At 44.7% G+C, this 16,945-nt stretch overlaps 1 protein-coding gene across 2 annotated transcripts in view; it reads left to right on the forward strand.

Annotated features, from left to right (window-relative positions):
• Positions 1–16,945, forward strand: part of DNAH17 (dynein axonemal heavy chain 17) — a 239,744-nt gene that overhangs the window by 43,947 nt on the left and 178,852 nt on the right. For both annotated transcript variants that reach the window (XM_030208642.1, XM_030208641.1), the window contains 3 exons: positions 4,149–4,295; positions 15,061–15,169; positions 15,409–15,512. In XM_030208642.1, coding sequence (XP_030064502.1) covers positions 4,149–4,295; positions 15,061–15,169; positions 15,409–15,512 — 360 coding nt within the window. The remainder of the gene's footprint in view (positions 1–4,148; positions 4,296–15,060; positions 15,170–15,408; positions 15,513–16,945) is intronic.

Below are 16,945 nucleotides of genomic sequence, written 5' to 3' on the forward strand. Positions count from 1 at the left end.
TCCGGCAAAGAGCTCCAGAGCTTAACTATTTGTTGAATGAAAAAAATATTTCATCCTATTTGTTTTAAAAGTATTTCCATGTAACTTCCTTGAGTGTCCCCTAGTCTTTGTACTTTTGGAACGAGTAAACAATCGATTTACTTCGACTCATTCTACACCACTCAGGATTTTGTAGACCTCAATCATATCTCCCCTCATCCGTCTCTTTTCCAAGCTGAAGAGCCTTAACCTCTTTAGCCTTTCCTCATATGAAAGTAGTTCCAACCCCTTTATCATTTTGGTCGCTCTTCTTTGAACCTTTTCTAATTCCTCTATATCTTTTTTGAGATACGACAACCAGAACTGAATGCAATGCTCAAGGTGCGGACGCACCATGGAGTGATACAAAGGCATTATAGTGTTTTCAGTCTTATTCACGATCCCTTTCCTAATAATTCCAAGCATCCTATTTGCTTTTTTGGCTGCTGCCACACACTGAGCAGAAGATTTCAGCGTGTTATCTATGACACCCAGATCTTTTTCTTGAGCGCTGACCTCCAAGGTGGTCCCTAGCATCAGGTAACTATGATTCAGATTATTCTTTCCAATGTGCATCACCCTCTTTAGGTATTGGCTGCGTCCCAGGCTTAGCAGGTTATAAGTACATAAGTAATGCCATACTGGGAAAAGACCAAGGGTCCATCGAGCCCAGCATCCTGTCCACGACAGCGGCCAATCCAGGCCAAGGGCACCTGGCAAGCTTCCCAAACGTACAAACATTCTATACATGTTATTCCCGGAATTGTGGATTTTTCCCAAGTCCATTTAGTAGCGGTTTATGGGCTTGTCCTTTAGGAAACCGTCCAACCCCTTTTTAAACTCTGCTAAGCTAACCGCCTTCATCACCTTCTCCGGCAACGAATTCCAGAGTTTAATTATATGTTGGGTGAAGAAAAATTTTCTCCGATTTGTTTTAAATTTACTACACTGTAGTTTCATCGCATGCCCCCTAGTCCTAGTATTTTTGGAAAGCGTGAACAGACGCTTCACATCCACCTGTTCCACTCCACTCATTATTTTATACACCTCTATCATGTCTCCCCTCAGCCGTCTCTTCTCCAAGCTGAATAGCCCTAGCCTCCTTAATCTTTCTTCATAGGGAAGTCGTCCCATCCCCGCTATCATTTTAGTCGCCCTTCGCTGCACCTTTTCCAATTCTACTATATCTTTCTTGAGATGTGGCGACCAGAATTGAACACAATACTCAAGGTGCGGTCGCACCATGAAGCGATATAACGGCATTATAACATCCTCACACCTGTTCTCCATACCTTTCCTAATAATACCCAACATTCTATTCGCTTTCTTAGCCGCAGCAGCACACTGAGCAGAAGGTTTCAACGTATCATCAATGACGACATCCTATCCCTCTCTCTCTAGTATCTCTTTCCCCTCTGCCTCCTCTTTTTAGTTTTTTCTGTCCTATTTTGTTATGGAGTTTCTTTCCATTGTCCTCTTAGCATTATACACTGCTTTGATTTTTGCACTGAAAGGCAGTATATTAATTCCAAATGGCAGGTTAAATTTCATGTGGACAAATGTAAGGTAACACAATTTACAGCTACTTGATACCTGATTCCACATTAGGAGTCACCACCTTAGAAAAAGATCGAAGTGTCATCGTGGACTATATATTGGAATCTTCTGCTAAGTGTTAACTGGAGGCCAAAAGAACAAACAGAATGTTAGGAATTATTAGGAAAGGAATAGAAAATAAACCCAAGAATATTATAATGCCTCTGTAGCTCCATGGTGCAATCTTACCTTGAGTATTGTGTTCAATTCTGGTTACTGCATCTCAAAAGAGATTTGGTGACTTCAAGAGGGTATAAATTACGGTGACCAAAATGATTTGACTCGATTGGTGGTGCGATTTGAATCGCCAAATTTTCCTCTCTCATGAAGCACTTTTAAATATTGCACATATGGTATAATTAGCATTATTTCAAGTTTTTTTATTGGTTAGCTTTACAATTGGTTATTTGTTTCTTTTATTTTGAACTAATTATAGCTGAAGTTGACCTTTGACCTAGAGAGAGGGAGAGCATTTAAGCTCTACAAGCTGATCCCGTCATATGCATGTGATCTTGGAGTACTGCTGGGTGTGTTGCTGGCAGTTTGTTTTTAATTAGCATTGGGTAATTGTGTGCTAAGTTGCCTATTTTAGTTACTTCAGTTATTTGTTTTTATTATTTTTCAATTTTAGCTTATGTTTTGAATTTGCCTGAGATTTTTATGTACTAAGGGATTTTATATGATCTTATTTGTAAGTTTTCAATGTATGTTATTTATGATTTGTTCGCTGTATTTACAGTAGCCCCTGATGCAGCCTTTAGTTGGGGCAAAACGTGTCCCCGTCAGGCATTTTACTGAATGACATTTCCTGTGTTGAATAAACATTTTTCATCTTGACATCTGATCTGCTCCTTTCACATCTGCTGTGTATGTTCTGCCTTTGCCCAGTAGTGGCAGCTGGCATGTGAACGTTCATAGGCCCTGTGTGGACTTGCTGTTAAACTGGAAACCCATACAGAGTACTGGGTCTGATACCAGGGTCCTGTGCTGACTGCTGCTGTTGTGATGAGGAGTAGCCTAATGATTGGGACACTGAGCCGGGAAGCTGGGGTTCAAATCCCATTGATGTTCCTTATCTATTTTATTGGTTTATTAACCATCTTTATGAAGGGATTCACCCAAGATGGTGTTTAGCAGTTTCACTTGACATAAAACTTACAATGTTGTTAAACAGCTTAACTATAGGGAATTGATCAAAATAAGCCTAAATAAAATCAATTGGGAGTAAACTTGGAAATGGCAAGTTGAATTCTAGAAATATTATTAGGCCAGTTATTTAGGCCTCCATTGTAAGCCCTCTGGGGACAGGAAAATACCTGAATGCAGATACTCTTCAACTATTACTGAGAAAGGCCTGTTTTATATCGAAATTCCTTCCCTGCTACTTATGTGCTTTGAGTAAATGGGTGAGAAAGAAGTATCATGTGAATTCTGAAGTGTTAAAATGGGGTAATATTGGATAACAGTTTGGAATGTAGTGGCATTCTGGGTTTAAATTCTCCAAGGCCTGTTTGAGAGCCAGCCAGGGCCTAATCTTACAAGTTCAGGTGTATTTATTTATGTATTAGGATTTATTTACCGCCTTTTTGAAGGAATTCACTCAAGGCAGGGTACAGTAAGAATAAGTCAAACATGAGCAATAGGCAATTACAGCAGTAAAAAGATTCAAGTAACAATACAAAATATGGCATGGTAAACTATTTGCAATGTCAACAGAGTACGTAATAGAACATTTTAATTGATAGTGAAGGGTAAGGCAAAGTTGTAACATAGAGAGTAAGAAGAGTTAGAAAGTAAGGTGACTGATTTAAAGAAAGGTGCTCATGAGGTCAGAGAGATGGTTAAATATTATGTCAGCTAGGGTAGGAGTGGATAAACATGTCCTGCTGCAGTATGTGCAGCCCGAGTCACTCCTTGTGTGTGTGAGTGAGACTAACAAGTTCTTTTTCATGTTGTCTTATTTCTTGTCGACAAAACAAAATAAAATTGGTGAACTATCATCCTATTTTATTGAAAACAGCCTTTAGCCAGGGAGCCCCACTGATATGACACATCGTCATTAGGGAAAGTGGAATTGTTTGATGACAGCAGATCAAACAGGCCTAAAAGCCACCTTCCACACTGTGCTTTTATCTTTCTCTTTATCTTCCTTGTAAACTGGGTGCTAAGGGGGCTACTGGGTATGCCTAACAAGAGCTTTCAGAGAAGACTCCGCCCAGGGTACTCAAGGGTCACATTACTCATTAATCTATTGTCATTAGAGAATACCTATAGCAAGAAATAACTATGTTTACTCTAGAAAATGTGAAGCTGAGATCTTAATGAACATTATTTTATGTGGGAGCTCTGCAGATGTGATGAAAACATAGTAATAGAGAAACATTTATGCGCACACGTACTATTTTTGATAAGCTATTTAATTAAAGTGGTACCAACAAACAAAATCACAAATCATTGTATCACTTTTATGCAATCTGATACCATTTACCTGAGGCTTTTCTTTTGTTGTTGACCAGCTAACTTATATTTTATAGTTAGTATCTGTTCTTCGTGAGGTGAAATACTTGAACAATCAAGACCGGAAGGATATTCCACTAAGTGCTGGCAATTTTTTTGCTGAGAATGAAACATTCCGGAAGTTTGTGGGTAACCTTGACCTTGTCGTTGGGTGGTACAATAAGGTATGTCAAACTAAGGAAATAATAGAAAAAAAAAACGGTTGGAAAGTATGACATTTTCTCCTTCATAAGAAATCTATGAATTTGAGAAAAGCATCTGTTTAAATTTTTATATCCTATATAATAAAAGGCACCTCCAACATTCTGAAGCTGACTGCATGGCTGTGGCATTCCTGCTCTCTGTATCCATCTCCTGAATTGACATCACGTACTTCCGGGTTCGTCACAAGCAGAAGTGACCAACCACACGAGGTTTCTCGGCTTCAGAATGTTGGAGGTGCATTCTATTAAATAGGATTGGTCAGTTCCTTTCCTATATAATAAAAGGCACCTCCAACATTCTGAAGCTGACTGCATGGCTGAGGCATTCCTGCTCTCTGTATCCATCTCCTGAATTGACATCACGTACTTCCGGGTTTCATCACAAGCAGAATTGACCAACCACACGAGGTTTCTGGGCTTCAGAATGTTGGAGGTGCATTCTATTAAATAGGATTGGTCAGTTCCTTTCCTATATAATAAAAGGCACCTCAAACATTCTGAAGCTGGCTGCATGGCTGAGGCATTCTCCATGGACAGAATGCATCTTGCAGCCCCACAACAGAAGTGACTCTCCCCTGACGTCACAGTCCCGGAACTCTCACAAGCATTTTTTAAATAAAATAACTTAACAACGAATATGCTCGTGCTAGCCACGCTCCACTACACCCTATAAATACCAGGTGTCCCGTGCCCCTGACAGTTTTTTTCTTTTCCGCCGTCGGACAGTCCCGTTTCTTACTCTGTCTCTCGTTTCCAATTACTTCTGTTTGTTTCTTGTTTTAAAATACTTCGCGAATTCGATTTTTCAGCGATCTGTTTTCCTATTATGCCTCCAAAGAAGCAGGGTTTCAAACGCTGTAGCGTTTGTACAGGAAAAATGTCTGCGACCGATCCACATGACCGGTGTTTACACTGTCTGGGCAGGGCACACCTCTCTTCCAACTGTGCAGCCTGTGCCAGCATGTTGCCCCGCACACGGAAGATCAGGGAGCTCAAATTACGAGAAGTACCTGAGCTGCAGCAGCCCACGAGTTCCCTATCACGGGGGAAGAAGGCACAGCAAAAACGAAAGTACACCGACAGAGAACAATCTCTAGAGAGAGCCCTCCCCCCGCTTCTGCAGCACCTTACCTCCGAGACTCGGCCACCACAAATCACTGCCACAGTTGTCGGTGCCGAGTCCCCGAGCAGTAGCATTTCCCCTCCAAGGCACAGAAAGCACAAGGAACCGAGGGTGCACACCGACCCCTCCCCTTCTGCTTCTCATCGACACCGACACTCTAGGCATCGACGGAGTTCTTCCTCCTCTCGTCGACACGCAGCCTCTTCCCATCGGCACCGATGTCATGGCTCCTCCCATTCTCAGCATGGCTCCACCCATTCCCAGTACAGTCACCAGCATAACTCCTCCCACTCTTCTGTGCAGCGTTCTTGCTCCTCACCTTCACAGCTAGGATCTGCCTGTCAGTTTTCAGCACCAGTTTTTCAAGAATTAACAGACACAGCACCATTAAAATCTGCAAGTCAGTTTTCTGCACCAGCATCTCCGGAGGTGATTAGCAATATTTCAAAGGCACTTCCTGGTCTTTCTCCACAAGTGCCTATAGATACACTGCCCCAATCCAGCGCTCCACAGGGCTCGGCAGCTGGCATACTTGAGGGGCACAAAACAACTCTCTCTTTTCAGCCATCTGTCAGCAACCGTGAATTCCTTCATCTCCTCCACAACTTTCTGCAGCAAAATCAGCCCAAACAGCCACAAGTTACCCTCCCGGCTGTGGAGGTTGCGGCTCAGTTTACACATAAGCGCACATCCTCTGTATCGACCTCAGCTTCCATGGCGGCAGAGCTTGCTTCGGAGTATGACTCCTCTTCCCCCAATTCAATGATGCATTCTAACCCCTCCTCTCCGGACCCACACTCGGAGCTGGGTGCGGACACACCAGGCTTGCTGTCTGACCCATCCCCAACGCAACCATCCCGCACTTCTCAACCAGAAGACATTTCTTACCCAAATTTTCTACATCGGTTAGCCTTACCATTAGGCATCCAATCCACATCCCAACCGGATCCTAGAACCAAGAAGTTACAGACACTCCGTTATAAGGAGGCTCCGAAGGAAATAATTGCTCTACCTCTGCATGATGTTTTAGCAGAGCAACACAAAGTCATATGGTCCACACCTTTTTCAGCCGCCCCTACGAAAAAGAGTCTGGACACCAAGTATAGAGTCCAAGATGGATTTGGCTTTGGAAAACCACAGCTGTCGCACCAGTCCATTGTGGTCTGTTCGGCAATGCAGAAGAACAAAAGTTCCAGAGACCACTCCAATTTTCCACCCAATAAGGACATGAAACTAATGGACTTATTAGGAAAGCGAATGTACCAAAATACAATGCTGAACGCTCGTATTGGCATGCATATTTTCCACTATTCAGAGTACCAGTTTACTCTCCTGGAAACGCTGTCAAAGATAGTGGAGACCATGCCAGCACCCTTACAGGCGCAGATAACACCGTCTCTGCAACATCTAGACGAGTGTGCCACAAACCTCATTCGTGCCGCACACGACTCTTATGACACGTCCGTGAGGGGGGCGGCAGTGGGCATCTCCACTCGCCGGTTGGCTTGGCTAAAGGCCTCGGGCCTCCGTGAGGATGTCCACAACAGAGTGGCAGATGCACCTTGTTTAGGCGATAACCTTTTTGGTGACAAGGTCAAAGACATCATTGACAGTATCAAACAGGATTACACCACACTAGAAACCCTAGAAGATAACAACCTTCATCAGTCAAGATACTCATCTCACCGTTCTTCGGTGAACAATTCCTTTAATTCGGCAAAGAGAAGGTATTTTTATAGAAAACCTTACACAGCGCCTAGGTATGGGTCAAACTACAAGTACAATAATAAACCTAATCGGTATCAACAATATAATAAACCCACTCGAGAGCGAAGACCCCCAAAACAGATTAGTACTGGGGCCCCAAAAAATCAACCTTCTTTTTGACCCTGCACGCCAGGATTGGCCAGTGGGGGGCCGACTTCAATATTTTGCCCCACAATGGGCCCGTATCACGACCGACAAATGGGTCCTGTCTATCGTCAATCAGGGTTACCGACTGAATTTTTTAACCACACCTTCCCATTCCCACATTGTCAACTCGCCCATTCCGCAATCTCACCGTCAATGGGTCCAGGAAGAAATCGCCCGCCTTCTCCGAATCAGAGCAATAGAAGCGGTGCAGGCCACACAAATCAACACAGGTTTCTATTCCAGGCTGTTCGTCATTCCAAAGAGACAAGGGGGTCTTCGGGCGATCCTCGATTTACGTCCCCTCAACTCTTACATCACAGTCGAAAAATTTCGGATGACAACGCTGCAGATAATCCTTCCATTGTTGGAGCAAAAGGCCTGGTTGGTTTCCCTGGATCTCCAAGACGCCTATCTGCACATTCCTATCCATCGCTCATACAGAAGGTACCTACGTTTCAAGGTACAATCACGCCATTTTCAATATCGAGTCCTGCCCTTCGGTCTTTCCTCATCTCCAAGGGTGTTCACGAAATGCGTCATCACAATCGTCTCATACCTGCGACAGAAAGGGATAGCAATTTTTCCATATTTGGACGATTGGCTAATTTCTGCACCGTCAGTCCAGGAGACTGTTCGGGCTCTTCAGGACACAATTTCGGTGCTGCAAAAACTGGGTTTCCTAGTCAACTACAAGAAGTCCCAGCTTCAGCCAGTACAATCCCTTCAATTTATAGGGGCAGTACTAGCTACGCCACGGGCCCTCGCCTACTTACCTTTGGACAGGGCTCAACACATCCGGTCCCTCATCATTCATTTAAGGTCCCGCACCTGCACCACAGTTCGCACAGTATTAGTGCTACTGGGGCATATGGCAGCAACCATACCAGTAGTGTTTCTAGCCAGGCTGCATATGCGGCACCTACAGTGGCATTTGAAGACTTACTGGATTCAAGCACATCAACCGCTGTCAGTAGTCATACCACTTCCAGTCACACTGAAAGATTCTCTTCAGTGGTGGACCTGCACATCCAATCTGCTTCAGGGAATGCCGTTTCGGCAACGACAGCCCACCCGTTACCTAACAACCGATGCTTCCAAACAGGGTTGGGGGGCACACTGTGGAACTTACAAAACGCAGGGACTTTGGACCTTAACAGAAGCCAGGTACAGCATCAACCTTCTGGAGTTAAGAGCGGTAAAGTTAGCTTGCAAGGCGTTTCGACAGCACCTTTACAAGCAACATATTCAGATTCGGACGGACAATCAGGTGGCGATGTTTTACATCAACAAACAAGGGGGCATGGGTTCCAGGCAACTGTGCAGGGAAGCCATGGGGCTCTGGAACATGGTTCTAACTTGGGAATCCACAATTACAGCAACTTACATTCCAGGAATACAGAATGCGATCGCAGATTCACTCAGCAGGCAACTTATGCCTCACGAGTGGTCGCTAAAGAACACAGTTACGCAAGGCCTGTTCAACAGGTGGGGACATCCTCTGGTCGATCTATTTGCCTCCCCACACAACAACAAGTGTCCCAAATTCTGCTCCAGGTATCCCAGTCACAGCAGCGTAGCGGAAGATGCGTTTCAAATTCCTTGGACGCAGAGCCTCTTTTACGCCTTCCCTCCTTTTCCTCTTATCTCCAAGGTCCTACAAAAGGCAAAAATGGAGGCAGCTTCACTCATTCTGATAGCGCCACATTGGCCACGACAGGCATGGTTTCCGTTGCTGCTAACTCTGCTTCAGAAACCACCTCTCCTTTTACCTCTGGAATCGGATTTAATCACACAGAATCACGGAACCCTTCTACATCCGGACCTACCGTCTCTTCAACTGACGGCATGGTTGCTGGGTCCACGTCGCCCATGATATTGTCACAGGAGATACTTCAAGTTCTGCTCGCTTCCAGGAAAGATTCGACACTGAAATCTTATGGCGCAAAATGGCGGAGATTTTCAGCATGGTGCTTTAAGTACAGTCTCCGTCCAGAAACTGTATCTATTCCACGGGTTTTAGAATATCTCCTCCATCTAGCAAAAACTGGCCTCTCTGCCACATCCGTAAGACTTCACCTGGCAGCGCTGTCAGTTCTGCATGACCCTGTAGAAGGTTGCACACTTATGCAACATCCCTTATCGAAACGGTTCATTAAGGGTATCATACATTTGTATCCTCCAGTTCGTCCTCCACCACCAGCGTGGGATCTTAACTTGGTGTTGGACGCCTTGATGAAATCGCCATTTGAACCACTAGACAGTACGGCTATCAAGTACCTCACTTGGAAGACATTATTTCTAATTACACTTACGTCTGCACGTAGAATTGGGGAGGTGCAGGCATTAGTACATTACCCACCATACACTCAAATACTGCATGATAAAGTAATTTTACGCACACACCCGAAGTTTCTCCCTAAGATCGTATCTTCGTTTCATGTGAATCAACTGATTGTGCTACCAACCTTTCACCCTCCTCCACATGGAACAGACGAACATCAACGATTGCACACATTAGACTGTTTGAGAGCTCTTCGTATCTATCTGACACGAACAAAATCTGTAAACCGACCCTCTCAGTTATTTCTGTCTTTGAGGTCTACTCCTCCGAAACCAGTTACCAAGGGTACCTTGTCGCAGTGGATTGCAAAATGCATTACTTTATGCTATCAGTTAGCCAACTCTCCTCATTCAGGAGTGACTACCGAAGTTCCACGGGTCACGGCCCACCATCTGAGAGCCATGGCTGCAACTATGGCTCATTTACAAAGGACACCACTGCAGGACATTTGTAAAGCAGCAACTTGGGCTACGACTCATACTTTTGCAAAGCATTACTGCATTGACACTGCCTCATCAGCCGAATCAACTTTTGGTCAGGCAGTGTTATCTTCCAGCGTGTGAAGCGTCAACTACCTCCACCTCCTTCCACAGGTACCAGTTCTAATTTTTTTTTTCAATTTTCAATTTGTTAATGTATGAAACTGCTACCTGTGTAGCTTGGGAGTCTTCTGTTGTGGGGCTGCAAGATGCATTCTGTCCATGGAGAAATATAAGTTGCTTACCTGTAACGGTAGTTCTCCTTGGACAGATCATCTTGCAGCCACACAAGCCCGCCCTACCCTCCCTACAGTTGACGATAGCTATTGTAAGAAACTGTCAGGGGCACGGGACACCTGGTATTTATAGGGTGTAGTGGAGCGTGGCTAGCACGAGCATATTCGTTGTTAAGTTATTTTATTTAAAAAATGCTTGTGAGAGTTCCGGGACTGTGACGTCAGGGGAGAGTCACTTCTGTTGTGTGGCTGCAAGATGATCTGTCCAAGGAGAACTACCGTTACAGGTAAGCAACTTATATTTCCTGCTCTCTGTATCCATCTCCTGAATTGACATCACGTACTTCCGGGTTTCATCACAAGCAGAATTGACCAACCACACGAGGTTTCTCGGCTTCAGAATGTTGGAGGTGCATTCCATTAAATAGGATTGGTCAGTTCCTTGAAGCACAGCCAGAGCTCAGCGTCCTGCACAGTAACGCTCAGACACCAGCGAGAGAGAGGGGGGGCCTGACACCAGAGAGGAGGGAGAGGAGGTATCTCTGTCACACACACACTCTCTCTCACACACAGTCAATGTCTTTCTCTCTCTCTCTCTCTCTCTCTCTCTCTCACACACTCTATGTCTCACACTGTATCACATTCACTCTCAATGTGTCACACAGTCACTCACACACTCTCTTGTTCTCATACACTCAGTCTCACAGAGAGTGTGTCTCACACACACTCTCTCTCTCTCGCACACACTGCATCTGTGTGAAACACTCTCTCACACTGTGTCTCACATATGCACTTGCACACACTCTCATTCTCACACACACACTCTCTCTCACAGACACACTCGCATCCAGACTCACTCTCTCTCTCTCACACACACACACACACACACACACACACACACACACACACACACACACACACTCGCACGTTCACTCTCTCTCTCACACACAGTCACTCTCACATACACTCTCTCAAACATACACACTTCGAGGAAAACCTTGCTAGCGCCCGTTTCATTTGTGTCAGAAACGGGCCTTTTTTACTAGTTTTTAAATAAAGCACTACTATAGTGGGAATCTGACTACTAATGTTACTGTATTCACTTATTGTACATTGTGATGAAACAGAGGACTTATGTCTGTAACTTCGTATGTGAATGTATCACATATTTGTTCCCCAGTGCATTTCCCTTCTTTGGCCAGCAGATGGTGACTGTCTTTGTTTTGTAAAGCTATTACAGAAGTGACAGTTTTTTCCAGCCTAAGCTGTGAGGAAATCTCAGTGTGGGAACACAGAGGTAAACATCTCTGTCATGAGACCCTGTTCAAGGCTTTTGAGCAGTTAATTTCCTGAAGCTTCCCAGGCACTATCCAGGTAGTGAGAAAGTGTTTAGCCAGTTTTAAAATTAATCCTTATTTGGTTACCTGTTATTGCCTGTTACATTTCCATCTGTTTTATATGGTTCACTGTTCTACTTCTGTGACAATAGACCTTATTAGCTTATTGGCTCTGTTGTCCTGGACTAAGAACCCCTGAGATTGTGGCCCCAGTAACCTAAAACTCACCAGGGAATAACTTCAGAATGGGAGACTCACCCAGCGGCACCTGAGACCCAGTCGGTTGGGGAGGAGGGCGCTAGTATAGAGCGCTAGTGGAAGGTGCAGGTGGACCTGAGCAGTGCTGGGGACAGACCATCTAGGTGGCCACAGGGTTAGTCCCAGCTGGATGATAGGTGTTCCATGACAGACCTTTAGTCCTTCTTTTTTGTGGCAGTGGTGGGATTGTCAGGCTCAGTGTGTGGGGTGAGGGTCACCAAACACTGAGTGGCTAAGAGTTAAACAAAAAAAAAAATCTGTAAAGCGCTGCGTACGACTGGTAGCGCTATAGAAGTGATTTATAGTAGTTTATAGTAACCTCCTGACACAGAGCACAGTGAATGAGTACAGCAATAACAGGGTCCCTTCCCCATTCAGTTTTTCTTGATAGTGTTAGGAGATTAGCAGCATACTGATGGCGACTGAGAGCAGCCGTCAGACACCGGATATGCCTGACCTAACACAAGAGCGACTGGATGACCTCAGGGAGGAGGAGCTGCAGGACTGGCCTGTGCTGAGTTCTCCTGGTGGGAGAGCAGACTTCTTGCGGGCAGAGGCTCGTGAGTTGGCAGGGCCAGATGCCACGCCAGCTGAAATCCAGAAGATTTATATGGTAGAGCAACAGCAGTGAGAGGAATGGGAAGACCTGTGGTGGAGAGAAGGAGCATGAATTCCAAGTGCAGAAAATGAAGCTGGAGATGGAGATGGAAATGGCCAACCCTTGTGCCAAGGCCTGAGGTGTAAAAAAAAAAAATTACGCCTCAATGTGATACCTCAGAAAGACTGGATGTGCAATCTGGGAGGAAAGCTCACTGGTACAGTATTTGAGGCATTCCAAGGTCCTAGAGCAGTTTTTACAATGTTATCATCCAGATATCCTGAAGCGGTAGTCTTATCCAACATAGAAGCAGAAAACATTGCCACTGCCCTGCTGGAAATATTTTCCCAGGTTGAATATTCATGAGAGATACTCTCAGACCAAGAGACACAGTTTATGTCTGAGCTGATCTAAAATATGTGGATACACTGTGGAGTGAAATCTGTCCATACCACCCCATATCACCCTGAAACTAATGGGTAGGTGGAGAGATTTAACGGGACATTAAAGCATATGTTAAAGACTTTTGTGGACTCAGGAGACTGAGACTGGGTAAAGCACTTGCCCTACCCTACTGTTTGCATACAGAGAAGTACCCCAGGAGTCTACAGGGTTCTCCCCATTTGAGCTGCTTTATGGTTGGAGGGTGAGAGGGCTCCTTGACCTAATAAGAGAACATTGGGAAGGGAAAGTTGTCACCTCTGATAACCTGTAATTGAATATGTAGTTAATATGCAGCAAAAATTAGAAGACCTTGTGGGCTTTGTCAGAGATAACTTGCAGGCAGTCCAGACTAAGCAAAAGACCTGGTATGATCATAAAGCCCTAAACAGAGAGTTCTATGAGGACCAGTGGGTACTTTTTTTTAATCCATTAGAATAAACTTCATGCTAAGTGGGCGGGACCTTACAAGGTCATACAGCACCTAAATGATACAAACTATGTTATATATATGGACTCTCAAGACAGAAAGCAGCATACTTTTCATGTAAATATGTTAAAAACCTATGCGGATTGCACATCCTTAGTGTTAGCTGTGTGTAGCCCACCAGAAGACCGTCAGGATAGTGATCCCATACTTGACCTTTTAGCAGAGACATTACCAGAGGGATCTACACAACACGTTGTAATGGAAGAGCAATTAATCCCCTCTCAGAAACAGCAGCTAGAAGCAGTATTGCAAAAGTATGCCGATGTGCTTTCTACTAAACCAGGAATTACTCATTTGGCTAATCACAATGTAGGCACGGGTGCCCATAAACCACTGAAGCAGAATGCCTATCGAATATCTGCTGAAGTGGAGAAGCAAATGAAGCAGGAGATTGATGAGATGCTAGCCCTAGGTGCTATACAGAAGTCTCATAGTCCTTGGGCTTCTCCTGTAGTTCTTATCGCTAAGAAAGATGGTACAACCCACTTCTGTGTGGATTACAGGAGGCTTAATGAACGTACTGTATCTGACATCTATCCAATGGCCCGGATGGATGAGTTGCTAGATCATTTAGCTGGGCCCCAGTACCTGACCACAATGGACCTTAGTCAAAGGTACTAGCAGATTCCCCTAACAGCTGCTGATCAGAAGTGATCAGCATTTATTACCCCATTTGTTCTTCATGAATTTACTGTGATGCCTTTTGAAATGAAAAATGCCCCTGGAACGTTCTAGTGCTTGGTCAATCATCTGTTAGATGGACTCCAGGAGCAAGCTAGGGCTTATCTTGATGACATTGCTGTGTACTGTCAGACTTGGGATGACCACCTGATTCATTTAAGTGGGGTGTTAGACTGACCATCAAGCCCAGCAAATGTCAGATGGAGGTGGCAGAAGTGCAATATTTAGGGCACAGAGTGGGAGGTGGACAGCTAAAGCCTGAGCAGGTGTTCTTTGAGGACAGCAGACTTCCCCACCTGCATCCCCTTGCAGTTGAATTACTTCTGTTTTAGTATTAGGCTGACTTGATCCCGTGTGACAATGGCAGGTGGGAGAACCACTCTGGGGAGAGTCTCTGCACCAGGGCTCATCCTGATGTCCTCGGAGAACACCTGCTACAGGCGAGTGTGTGTGTATATGTATGGATCAACTCTTGCTTATTTAGGTGTTCACCATGTAAAGGCAAAGAGGATTTTTCAAAGTACATTTTCCTATCAGGCTGCACAAGTTAGGAATTTTCTTCCTTCTTTCTTTTAAGAATCTCTTAAGACATTTTGTTTTAAGAAATTTTACTAATTTGTGGTAATGGTGTATTTTTTGAAAAGTATTGTATAATTTGGTTTAAAATATTCTAATTCCTGATGTTTGTTCAGCTTTTGTCTGTTGTTACCCACAGTGAACCTTTGATACTTTGCGGGTTATAAGACTGTATTAATAATAATATATTTATTTTATCATGTGAGAGTAGTAATAAAGTTTTACATTGTAAATTTAATCTCCGTTTGACAGATTAAGACAACAGTGTTGCCAGTGGAATTTCCACTAATTAAGAACGAGTTAGATGACAACGATAAACAGCTGCAAAAAGCGGAAAGTTCTTTGTTTTGGAATCATGAAGGTTAGAGCTACGTTTTCATTATACTTATATATTTTTAACTTTATTTCTGGATTTGAAGGTCTTATTTTACTTTCATTTCTTTCCCTGGGTCTGGTCACAACTATTGTATAGATTTTGTGGGAGGGACATAAAGGAGGAGAATCAGTCTTAAGGCTCTTGTTAGAACTTACAAATAAGGTCAGTGTTAATAATTTGTACAAGACCAGCGATAACCAACCAGCTTTTGTTTTTTCTTTTAGGCGTCTGGGAATATATTCAGGAGCTGAGAGATGGTCTCTATGACTTTGAAAGTAGAATCCAGAAAGCAAAAACAAATGTAGAAACAATAGGTCAGATTATGCAGGTGGGTATTTTGGTGTGTGAGGAGGCCCTGTTGCAACTTCCTGTGGGCAGGACACGCAGAGGAAAGGCTCTGTCGGCCAGAGAGAGGCAGCTTTCAGCATCTCCGGCCAGAGAGAGGCAGCTTTCAGCATCTCCGGCCAGAGAGAGGCAGTTTTCAGCATCTCTCTGCCATGACCCTCTGCAGCCTTTGGAGCACCAGCAGGCGGGTGAGTGAGGAGTTACTGAGATACTGCCCTGGACATGGGAGAGGAGAGGAAGGGCAAGAAAGAGAGAGAGAGAGAGAGAGAGAGAGAACTGGACCAAAGGAGAGGGGGAAGAGAGGGGGTAGATGCTGGACTGAGGATGTGGAGAGAGAGAGAAAGAGAAAGAGAGAAAGAGACACCCTGAACCAAGGGGGGGGGGGGGGGGAGAGAGAACCCCTGAAACATGAAGAGAGGGGAGAGAGATAGGGAAACCCTGAACCATGAAGGGAAAGGGGGGGGTGAGAGACCCAGAACCAAGAAGGGAGGAGGGAGAGAGAGAGATAGAGACCCTGAACCAAAAAGGGAGGGGGGAGAGAGAGACACTTGGACCAAGGAAAGAGGGAGAGAAAGAAGAGATGTTGGACCATGGAGGAGGAAGGGGAGAGAAAGTGGACATGGGGAGGGACAAGGACACAGAGAAGAGATACTGAACATGCAGGAGAATAGGGACAGGGACATAGAGAGAAGACACTGGACAGGACGGATAGGGATGAAGAACAAAAAGGAATAATGGGCAAAGAAAGAGAAGAGGAGACCCTGGGAACAGTTGAATAAAGACAGAGAAAAGCAGGAGACACTGAGACCAAAACAACACAGGTGTAGAAAAAAAAGTATATTTTGTTCCTGAATGTTCATTTCGATTTCTATTATATAGGTGTGGAATGTGTTTACTTTTTTCAGGCTTTGTTTACTGGAGCTGTGAAAGGGTTCGCCCACCACCTTGGGCGTGATGGTGTTATAGGGGGCCCATCTCAGTTTTTCTGCCTGGGATCCATTCAGTCCTAGCTATGCCACTGATAGGGAGTATGTCAGCACAATTCAGGGGCACAGGAAGGACGGATACAGTGCCAGGATCCTGTTCCCTGTAATCTGGAAGGAGAGCATAGCTGCAGGGCTAAGAGTACTCAGGAGACAAGTGCTGTTTTAAGGAGAGAGAGAGAGAGTCCGAGGCCTGGAACTTCCTCCCTGGGACTCAGCAGTAGAGAAAGAGTGAGCATGTGAGCACATGCCATGAAATGTCTTTGCCTTCCTCTGAGGGCAGAGTCAGTCATGGAGGTTGGCAACATCTTCCTGTAGCCCAAGAAGGAGGGGGATTCCTGTCCCGGGAGGAAACAAGAGTCAACAGGAGCCTTTTTCTGGGCCTCAGGAGGAGAAAGCAGTCAGGACTTAGCAAAACTTGCATTATTTACTC

Source organism: Microcaecilia unicolor, chromosome 6 (assembly GCF_901765095.1).
Source record: "Microcaecilia unicolor chromosome 6, aMicUni1.1, whole genome shotgun sequence".
Lineage (NCBI taxonomy): Eukaryota > Metazoa > Chordata > Amphibia > Gymnophiona > Siphonopidae > Microcaecilia > Microcaecilia unicolor.